An 11,128-nucleotide genomic window follows, 5' to 3' on the forward strand; every position below is an offset into this window, starting at 1 on the left:
TTCTGCAATTTGAGGGTGAAACTGATGGCTTTACAGAGTAAATAAACAGAAAACAGCACAGTAAATAGCCCTGAACTTGCCAGTTATTCAGACTTTTACACCGAATTGCACAATATGTCTGAACGTGTGGTTTTGAGGGTAATGAGAGTTCACTCATTAAATGGCCAGACTTTATTCTAAACCAATGGGTTGTGAGCTGTGTGGTTATTTTAAGTCACGCAAAGGTGCATAGGTGACAAAATAACTATAACTATATATATATATATATATATATATATATATATATATATATTACATCAACATCCTAGACACAGTGAATGTGGTTTTAAATGAACGTCTTGTCGATTAGTCTTGTGGTTTCAGTCCAGCCAGCAATCATCAGCGCTTATTCTGTTTCTATGGATACAGTACGCGACAGTGTCGTGGACCTCTCCTCGCTTTACGGCAGCCGGTTGTCAGTTGCTGCATGTGGCACCATGTGAGTGCAGAATAACAGAAAACGGTGAAGAACTGAATGTATTCTGCAAGCTTCTCAGTGTCTGATAAACGATCGCATAATAGTATCTCGTCAGGCAGCTCTTTTGCAAGTTAACGTTCATATACATGTATGTTTTTTGTGTGTGATTTAGCTTGTCGTCTGTGGTGTAGAGATGTTGTATCTCATCGGTCTTGGTCTGGGCGACTGTAAAGACATCACTGTTAAAGGTTTAGAGATCGTCCGGCAGTGTAGTCGTGTTTATTTGGAGGCATACACGTCCATACTGACCGTCGGGAAGGACGCTTTGGTATGTTGATGATTAAACATATTATAATGACTGAATCCTGACAGGTGACCGCTCGATTAACATCACAGGCAAAACTAGATGGAGGGAAAAACTCACGTATTCTGCAATATTCTCTCTCTCTCTCTCTCTCTCTCTCTCTCTCTCTCTCTCTATCTATCTATCTATCTATCTATTAGTTTAAAAAACAAGTGCCAAGAAATGTGTCAGACATTTTTCAAAAGGTTAAATGTATTCCATATTTTACATCAAATATGCTTTAGTTTACTCAATTTGACCTGAACTAGCAGTGTTTTGTCATAAAAAGGTCCAAATATATTTTTAAGAACTTTGCTTTCCTTGACATGTAATCATGAAGCTCTACAGGTGATATCATTTCCTGTTTAATAGTTTTCCTGTCACATGACAAGAAATTGGTCAACTTACTGCACCACACTGATTATTTGGTGGACAAAAGTTTTTTTAAATAATAATTTTGTAACAAGTAATCATAATTTGTGTTTGTGTATATTCATTTTTTTTTTTTTAGCTTATTAATAAGATTTTTTCCACCACCTTGACGGTAACTATGATTTGAAAATTATTATTATTATTATTTTCATTTTTTTTTTCATTTTTTAACCATATAAATTAAAAGAAATCTTCCACAACCAGTCAAAATTATTTTCTTTCAAGCTTTGTTTTAGCTTTTCCACAAAGAAATATAGTTAATTTTTTCTTTTTTTTTTAATGAAATTTATTTTATTCATAATATTGCTTGTTGTATTCGTCATTAGTAAACCACTTGGGTTTAAAGCATCAGCTAAATTAATAAAATAAAATGTATTTATATTTACAAATATAATTCTATTCAAAAATAGTATCAAGCAATAACATTAATAATAATATTATCAAGCATTATAACTTGATGCAACACTTGGTACAGTCTGATATGAAATTCAAATACATGTTGATCAGAAATAATGATATTTGGCACTCAGATTTACGGCGCCGTTGTGTTCGGTCTCAGGAGGAGTATTATGGGCGCGAGTTGCTGCTGGCCGACAGAGATATGGTGGAACAACAGGCTGATGAGATCCTGAAGGGAGCAGATGTCAGTGATGTGGCGTTTCTAGTGGTTGGTGATCCTTTTGGGTAAGACTAACCTACCACTTCACAATCTACAGTACAGTTGTCTATCTCTACTGTCATATTTAATACATATATGACAACAAGTTCAAAGTTGTCCTAAACTAAAAGATCCACCAATGAGGATTAACACTCAACAATACCATTTGCCAACTTTCTGGTTTCTGTGCATATTTGTCATAAGATGCACCTCATGTTGCTATTGTTTTGACTCACCCATAACTTGCCATCACATATGCCACAATCCCACAAATGCAATGACTCATCTGGAAACCTTAATCCAGACATTGCACAGACGTTCACCCGAAAGCTTTATCACTGGCCTATTAGAGTTATATTCAGTTTTTTAGAGACGCAATTATATGAGAAATTGCTGGAAACGTTCAAACTTATTTGGCCAATAAACTCCATTCTGATTCTGATAATGCCCCTCAAGTACAATTAAGTGCACTCCTCAAAATAAATATCCCTTTCTTCCGTAAGTGTATTGAAACATCAGAAAAAGAAAAAACTATCGGAAAACACATTCTACAGCCTAACAGAAGATAAATAATGGAAATGCTTCCTATTATTCTGGACATTTGTGCCTGAAGAACCACAAGAGTGGTTGAGCACCAAAGCTCTGGGGTGCAACGTTATCGCTTTTACAAGAAGTGGGATGTGGACGTCTGAAGTGTGGGTACTTTGGAAATTCTCCAGAAGAGATGAGCTAATTACGCCCCACTTTCCCGTCTCGGCCGTTTCTAGTCACGGTTGAGCTTTGTGTAGTGTTTGGCTCCAGCGTTTTTCCAGCCAAACCACCGAAACCCACATAGCGGGAGGGGGACGGGGGTCTGACTCCTCATTTTCCTGCACTTAGGAATGTGTGGGTTTAATATAATTTAATGATATATCCGAGATCGAAAGGATAAGCATTTTTGGCGCATTTCTGATTTCTTCCACATTGTAAACCGCACAACACAGTAGAAAGAAATATGTTGATAAGTAGCCATTTTTATGCCATTGGCACATGATTTAGAGAGGTGTACGTAAAAAATAAATAAATAAATAAAAACTACTACATTTCTTCTCTTCAGAGCTACGACCCACAGCGACCTGGTTCTGCGAGCGTTGAATGCTGGGATTCAGTATCGCGTTATTCACAATGCCTCCATCATGAACGCAGTGGGCTGCTGTGGATTGCAGGTAAGGCCCAAGTTTAACATTGTTTGGTGAATTTTTGCAAGCGAAATTCAGTTATTTCAATTGGAATCAACGCAATTTGGAATTTCATGTGAGGGCGGAATATATCCCCATGCAGATTTTGCAACTGGTTCAAACTGAAAGTAGTTTGCTTTGAAAGTGAATTCTGCTTTATACAACACTAAACAATTACCAACAGTCCTTATTTGCCCACTGAATTTTGCTGAAAAATCGGTAATGCGACCGCACCTCATCGCAGCGCTTCCCTGTGGTGTCATTGTCAACATGTCCTTTCCAGAGAATGTACTTCGCTATCGTGCTTCATTCAGGCCCAGTCTCTCGTGAAAATTATCAAACGGCATTACGGCCTTTGTGCCATAGGCTTCCCAGCGGAGTCTATCAACTAAGCCTACTGGCCATCAATAACAGCCCCCTGTATTGACCTGTCAGGGCAGCTTTGTGTACCAAGAGGCCCCAGATGACGATAGGAGTCTTCAGATGATCTGAGATCAGTGGTGCCATTTCTAAAAGATATTATTTAGGCAAAAAAAGCAGGTCCTAAATCATCTGCCACAGCTGCTGCTCTCAGCCACCGAGGGATCTGGTAGGTTAACGCAAGCTTTGCAGTTACTGTTCGAGTGTAGATCAATATGCGCTATTTGGAAGCAATCAACAACAATTGATTCCACAAAAAAGCATGACTTGAGACTTTCTGCACCCAAAGTGTCATCTGGTTGTGTTTCCAAAGATTGTATTGGAAGGATTAATTTTGCTCTGCTTCCCTAGGTATTGGATTCTGAATGATGATCTTACAGTTTGAAATGAAGGAAACGTAGTCACATATCTTTTCTTCCACATTGTGACATACATAATAATGAAACCGGTGATCAAAAATGAAAAAAAAAAAAAAGAATTGTGTGTATATATATATATATATATATATATATATATATATATATATATATATATATATATATATATATATATATATATATATATATATATATATATATAATGGAAACTTTCTATTCATTAGTTGTTGATTTGATTGTGGCATATCTTAATGCAAAAATTGCATGGATCAATTGGTAACATATGATCAGCTTGTGTATTTAGAAATTTAATTTAGATGTTAATTTAAATGTGTACTTCACCCAAAATTGTACTTCACCTATTTTTCAAAGCATCTTCTTTTCTTTGACTATCAGCACGCTAAAACCTGCAGAGCCTCACACATCACATGTGAGAAAAAATAGAAAGCATGTCCACAAAACATAGGAATTTGTTTCCACGACAGATTGATTTGTTGCCATGTTTTAATTTGATATCATTTGCTGAACTTATTAATCGGTACCCTTGTTTAGGTAAACTGAATCCATGCTTGTTCCCTTGTTTCAGATCACAAAGAGAACTGAAACGTTCAAGGCCCAAAAAAGATTGTCAAAATAGTCATTTCAGTGGTTCAACCGGAATCTTATATAGCTACAAGAATACTTTTTCTGCAATCAGAAAACAAAAATAATTACTTTATTCTAGTTTCTTCTCTTCCGTGTCAACATGCATTCAAGAGAGTAGCACAGTGATGACAGAATTTTCATTTTTGGGTGAACTATCCCTTTAAGTCTCCACTGCTGAATTTGTTATAGATTTATTAGATAAACAAAAATGAATTCATCTAGGTCTCTAGTTGACCTCAGTAACCAAGTAGGTCAGGGGTGTCCAAACCTGCTCCTCAAGGGCCACTGTCCTGTAGAGTTTAGCTCCAGCCCTAATTAAACACACCTGAACCAGCTAATCAAGGTCTCCAGACTCACTAAGGCATTAAAATGCTCTCCATCCACACTAGCGTTTTCAAGCATTTCCCAAAAGTGTCTCATCCACACAGGAACATCAAAAAAACATTAAATTTGGTTTCTGCGCATGCGTAAAGCCTCAAAAAGCTCACTGCAGGTGATACACATGGAACAGACATAAGACATTTTCATGCATTTTTCTGACAGTAAATTTTATATATTTTATTTACGAAAAGAACTCCTCATGCACTGACGCGCCCAGGTATCACATACTTACGATTGTGTGTCTGATGTAAAACGTAACTACCCTCATGTTTTGCCACAAATAGCGATCGCAAGTAAATTTGCTTTTACCTTTGCAGGACTGTGATATGAAGAGTGAACAAAGTAACACATCTGTAGCGATAGTGTGAAAGTGCATAGCACATAACATGCACAATACCAGTATAAACACGGATATCTTTTGGTATAATATGCGTCACGTGACTTAACTTGCGTCATCGTTTTCAAAAGCCTCCGTTTTCACAGTCCACACTACAACGCGAAAAACTGCGTTTTCAAATGTATCCACTTTGGAGAGCGTTTTTAAAAAGCTCAGTTTTCCTTGACTAAAATCACTGTCTCAGTGTGGATGAAAGGAAAAACTATGTGTTTTCAAACGTAAATGTCTTAGTGTGGACATGGCCTAAGCAAATTCCAGGCAAGTGTGTTGGAGATCGTTGGCCTTTCAGAAGCATAACCGGACACCCCTAGACTTGGAAGATGTGGGATGACTTCTATGTGTATATGTTCATATCTCAGTAATATGTGCTCCAGAGGGTCTGTAGGACCTAAAGTAACCAGTAACAAGTCTGTCTGCTGTAAAGTCACTTTGTTGTGTCAGCTCTGTGGCTCTCTAGTGTTCAGAATGATGTCATGCTTACTGAATAACAGGAAGCACCTTGTCGGTGGCTAAACATAGCTGGCTACTCATGTGCACAGTGATCAATGCAAAATAAGAACTAGTTTGAGTAAATAAAGTATGAATGTGGTTGCATTTTCCTCCTTAGCTGTACAACTTCGGAGAGACGGTGTCAATTGTGTTTTGGACGGACACATGGAGACCTGAAAGCTTCTACGATAAGATCAAAAAGAACAGGGATATGGGCCTGCACACGCTGTGCCTGCTGGGTAAGCACTTCCTTTGAGTCTTTGTGAACGAGATGTTCTGATTAGAAAGTTATATGATGTGGCACAATGGCAGATTCCCTGGTTTGTCCCTTGGCTCACGTCCTCAAGCATGTATGTGTGTTGCATCTTTAACAATCACTGTAGCAATGAATGTGTCAAAGCCAGATGAGACGAGCCCCGTATTTTGACGTCCCGTCAAATAGGCATGTCCCTTCGGGGCGCACATTAAACTTGGGCCCGTTGCAAACGCTCTGGTACCCCCAAGGCAGATGGTCACAAATAATTTACGTTTATATATCTTTGCGCCGTGGAGATTTCCAGCCAATTCTTAATAAACCCCAGTTTTCCAAATTACCAGTGGGATTTCCCATTGGAAGGCGTCTTTGGTAATGAATGTTGGTAAAAATCGTGGTCTGTTGGTTGAGGTCATGTCTCATTGGCTGGTGGGACAGAGGGGGAGGGGCGGGAGTCCCCAGGTGCTTCCCAGCTGAGGAGTCGGAGAGCAAGAGCGAGGACAAAAATGAGCAAGAGAGGGATCAGGATTATTAACCTCATTATTCAAAAGCAAACAGAGGAAGGCGGGGACTGGCCACCTCCCCGTCCACCCTTGGCCACTAGTGCGCTTTTCTAATACAATAACCTGCAGACACAACAAAAGCACACATAGACAAAACACAAGGACTATACACTGCATCCATTCATCATAACGTTGCTAACAAGACATTGGCTATTAATCAAGCTGGCAAATATTGGTCAATTTATTTGCTGGTGTTTCTAAATTAAATAAAAAAATAAAATTAGATTTGTTTATTATTCCAAAAAAGTCTAGTCCAATACAGTGTCTGCCCCGTACATGAACTTGTTCCATTTCAGTTTTTGATTCACTACACTGCTACTCCAACCGCTTTTTCCTGTCCAACTAAAAATTAAAGTGATATTGTTTCACAAACATCAGTAATATCATTAATAAAATTATTCATTCAAATATTCATTTTCTTTTCTTTTTTTGTGTGTGGATTTGTCAGTTTTCTTTTTCTTTTATTATTATTTTTTTCTATTTTTTTATTTTCCAAATTTGCAAAAACTTTTGTTTTCCTTACAAATATCATTAATTATGAATTTTATGACAATTTTCTGTTTTTGTCAAATATAATTAATTGTTAACTTTATGTCAGTTTCCCAATTTCAGTTTTTTTTTCATTAGTTCATTAATCATGAATCTCCTGTTTTTTTTGTTTTTGTTTTTTTTTACAAATATAATTAATTAAGTTTTTTGTTTAAATGTGCATGTTTGTGCAATTTTTTTAACAATTCATTTTATGTCAGTTTTCTGGTTTCTAGCCTACTAATTTAAATAATTTGTGACGCTTTTATGTAGAAAAGTTAGATTTATATACTTTTTTTGCTATTCTAAAATGCATGCAAATCAGTTTTGATACCAAATCTCCATTTATAAAGAAAGTAGGAAACAAAGAAATAGTCCCATTTTACTGCAGCTGAATTTAGCCTTGAACTTTCATCTGATTGGTCCATTATTTATGAACATTTTGAGGTTAAAGTAGACACTTTCAGTGCAGACATGGTGCGAGAACATGACTGGTCGTGATTTGTACATTTGTCTTTGTTCTCAATATGGGGCCCTCTCAGGTGCAGTCTGAAAATGTACTCACGCTCCAGACTGCGTGGGGTTAACAGCCCCAGATGGAGGGGCGCCTGCTATTTATGATGTGACCGTAACATCCAGAGAGGCCTAGTTTATAAAACCCAAGCTTATTGTATTGTACAACACTTACAACTCCCTTGTTTCGCAGATATCAAAGTCAAAGAGCAGTCCATGGAGAATTTAATGAGGTAAGACTCGCACTTTCTGATTTTCTGTGGGGTTGTGCTGATTTATATCTAGTCTGTGGTGCTTTCCAGGAGGGTCGTTTTGTGGTTTTCAGCAGACATTGAGTTAACATTCATGCAAGTTGTTGGGGGGCAGACTGGTTGAGTTGGAAAAAAAACAACAAAAGTAAAAACCACGGCAGCTTGTTTGACTTGGACGCGTGATATGTTATCATGGACCTTCCCTGGTCCGCCTCCAGAACTGCCACAGTATAATTTTCCCATCTGAAACCTTCAGAAATATGTTTTATTCGTTGTCTGCTTTCAAACTTGAACTCAAATTCTTTCTGAAAAACCTTCACTGATGTTGAATTATTTATCATCGTAGAAGAAGGTTGTTAACTCCTTGCTCTCTTCGTGGTGTCCTGTAATTATCTCCCCCATGGTCATGCACTTTGTGTAATTTTATATCCAGTCCACATAAACCCCAAATGGGTTTAGTGTTCCACTATGTACGCTATAAGGAGACGAGCATTAGGCCTGGTGCATGCTCCCTGTTCAAGGCTGGAAAGTGTGCTAATGTCTCCCAGATTTATTGGCACTGTTGTACCATTACTCGGAAATGGAATAACCATATGCTGCATGATTTTGGTCACAGTCAGATGCTTGTCCAGTGAGGTTGGTGCCCTTCACTGCATGGAGGGGAAAATGGCCCCAGCAAGAAATTCAAAGCATGTCTCCAACTTCCTTAAATTGACTGCTTTCATCAATGATGGACCATTGGTCCATTAATGTTTAATGCACCTTAAGTAAAGCATTTAGAGTATATAATTTTAAAGCTCAGATGTAAATTGCATTAATAACCACCTACTTGCTCAATGTTTTGGGACAACCCGGAAACTTAAAGGATTAGTTCACACCTGAATTAAAGTTTCCTGACAATTTACTCAACCCTATATCATCCAATATGGTCAGTCTTTATTTTTTCAGTCAAAAAATTAATTAGGCTGGATTTTTCTCCATATAGGGGACTTCAACAGGGTCTAAGGTCCAAATTTCAGTTTTAGTGCATCTTCATAGGGCTCTACACAATCCCATCTGAAGAATAACGTCCTTGTGTAGCGAAACGGTCTGTCATTTTCTTCAATAAAATACAAAAAAGTGACACATTTTAACCACAGATGCTCGTCTTGCACTAGCTCTGCATCCACGACTTCATGCATTATGTAGTCACATTGGAAAAGTCACACGTGACGTAGGCTGAAGTACCATTTAAAGCTGTATTGAAACCACAGTTTGGACCTTCAACCTGTTGGTCCCCATTGAAGTCCACTATATAAAGAAAAAAAATCCTGGAATGTTTTCCTCAAACATTAGTGCATTAACTAATTTTGACACTGTCAAGGATCCAGAAAAATTAGTAGGAGACACTAGATACTTCTGCTCACCTTAAAGTTTACCAATCCCCTCTCTTTCTAGGGGTCGAAAGATTTATGAGCCTCCCAGGTACATGACTGTCGCTCAGGCAGCTGAGCAACTCCTGGAGATACTACAGAACCGACGGGATCGGGGCGAGGAACTGGGTAACTCTTGCAAACCTTTTTAAATTGCATGAAAACCTTTGTAAACTTTGTGGTTAAACCATCTTGACGTCTGGCTAACTCTGGCAAGCACTGATGGGAAATTGGATTAGATTTGATTGAAAGCTTTGTGAGCTTTGGTTTCATGGTTTATCCTGTGTTCTTTCCTTCAATGCAGCAATGACCGAAGGCACAGTGTGCGTCGGTCTGGCTCGGATTGGAGCCGAGGACCAGACCATCCGTTCTGGGACACTGCAAGAGTTGGCATCCAGTGACCTAGGAGGACCACTTCACTCAATGATCATCAGTGGACACCTTCACCCTCTGGAGGTGGACATGTTGAAACTCTTCAGTGGTCCTGAGGGATTGAAGACCTTGAAGATGACCGATAGTTCCACATACGTATCTTGATATCCAAGAAGCTTGTGCTCCTCAAGAAAAAAGCTCCCTTTCCAGTTCTGCTGGGATTTTTTTTTTTTTAAGTAAAAGTTGGTCTACGTGAGAGCTTGGAGCTTCCAGAGGGTCAGGAGAGCATGCAAGTGGGATGATTATTTTGATGTGTGGCAGTCATGTTCTTGCTGTCGAAAAGTAAATGATGAAATTAATCATTTAAACTTTATTCTACCTTAAAAATATAGGAAATGGAAAAACTTATTGTGGACTAACTTCATCTGGGTTACATTAGTGCCTCTGAAATTGAGCTTTCTTCGAAATTGGCATAATGTTTCCGTACCAAGAGCCTTTCTTAATGGAACTTTCTCATTAATAATATAAATAAGATTCCTTTGAGCATGTAATAATGGATGAAGATTGATTTTTACGTACAATAAAGACACTCATTTCGTCGCCACTGACCACATCAACACCCTACATGTGGTTTGTCTGTTTTCATCTACATCTGTGGTTTTGTCTGTAGTCTCTCATTTAATTTCTGTGAGCATGAATTGCAAAAAGAAGTGAACAAAGCTATTGTCAGAAAGTAGTTTGCCTCTGTCTGATTTATTTATACAAATTTAAGTTCACGTGTTGCATTTAAACATGATTGGGTTTACAGATCTGCGTAATATCACTCATGGTACGGCAGCAAAGTTCGTTGATTATTATGGCAGAATGGGAGTATAGCTCCTAGCCATATCAGTCTAGAAAATCGCAATTTTACATTTTCCGTCGGTCTTACTACACAATGTAACTACAGAAGAGTCACTTTTTAAATAGGAAAAATATCGAAACTCTTTGGTCATTTTTGAGCGAGATGCTAACGGTCTAATCACATTCAGTGAGCTATGTTAAGCTAAGCTAAAAGTGCTACCGCCAGACCCAGAGATCAGCTGAATGGATTCGGAAATGGTAAAACTCAACTGTTTAACTCTAGAGGAGTTGGAAAATTAGCTATTTTCAAAAATATTGGAGTGTTCCTTTAATACATCCTGTAAGTATCGTAACTTAAAATGTCCTCATCATCGATAAAAAAGCATTTATGGAATAACCCTCAGAAAATGGCTCCATTTTGTTTTGTAAACTTGGCACAGTGTCATGGAGAGTTCACAGAGAAAGATTTGTTGAAAAATAAAGTGGTAGTAGAGCTGACTGCAGCTGCAGTCAAAAACCGCAAGTAAATGATTTCATATCGCTATGTCTGGAAATTACCATTTTATTTTTGATCATG

At 38.0% G+C, this 11,128-nt stretch overlaps 1 protein-coding gene across 2 annotated transcripts; it reads left to right on the forward strand.

Annotated features, from left to right (window-relative positions):
* The first annotated feature begins 365 nt into the window (after window positions 1–365).
* On the forward strand, window positions 366–10,444 carry LOC127987902 (diphthine methyl ester synthase). 2 transcript variants are annotated; one of them, XM_052590337.1, is made up of 8 exons: window positions 366–478; window positions 630–785; window positions 1,792–1,916; window positions 2,987–3,095; window positions 5,935–6,055; window positions 7,867–7,906; window positions 9,362–9,465; window positions 9,641–10,444. In XM_052590337.1, the coding sequence occupies exons 1-8, from the start codon at window positions 467–469 to the stop codon at window positions 9,871–9,873; spliced, it is 900 nt and encodes a 299-aa protein (XP_052446297.1). In that variant the 5' UTR covers window positions 366–466; the 3' UTR covers window positions 9,874–10,444. The 2 variants fall into 2 exon arrangements, with proteins under 2 accessions (XP_052446297.1, XP_052446298.1); XM_052590338.1 differs by having other exon boundaries at window positions 399–502.
* The last annotated feature ends 684 nt before the right edge of the window (window positions 10,445–11,128 follow it).

This window comes from Carassius gibelio, chromosome B22 (assembly GCF_023724105.1).
Source record: "Carassius gibelio isolate Cgi1373 ecotype wild population from Czech Republic chromosome B22, carGib1.2-hapl.c, whole genome shotgun sequence".
NCBI classification, from domain to species: Eukaryota; Metazoa; Chordata; class Actinopteri; order Cypriniformes; family Cyprinidae; genus Carassius; species Carassius gibelio.

What these genes read in the sequence shown, in the direction of transcription:
- LOC127987902 (XM_052590337.1), top strand. An exon ending in GCACACGCTGTGCCTGCTGG is followed by an intron (nt 6,056 to 7,866) that starts GTAAGCACTTCC and finishes CTTGTTTCGCAG; the next exon opens with ATATCAAAGTCAAAGAGCAG. An exon ending in TCCATGGAGAATTTAATGAG is followed by an intron (nt 7,907 to 9,361) that starts GTAAGACTCGCA and finishes CTCTCTTTCTAG; the next exon opens with GGGTCGAAAGATTTATGAGC.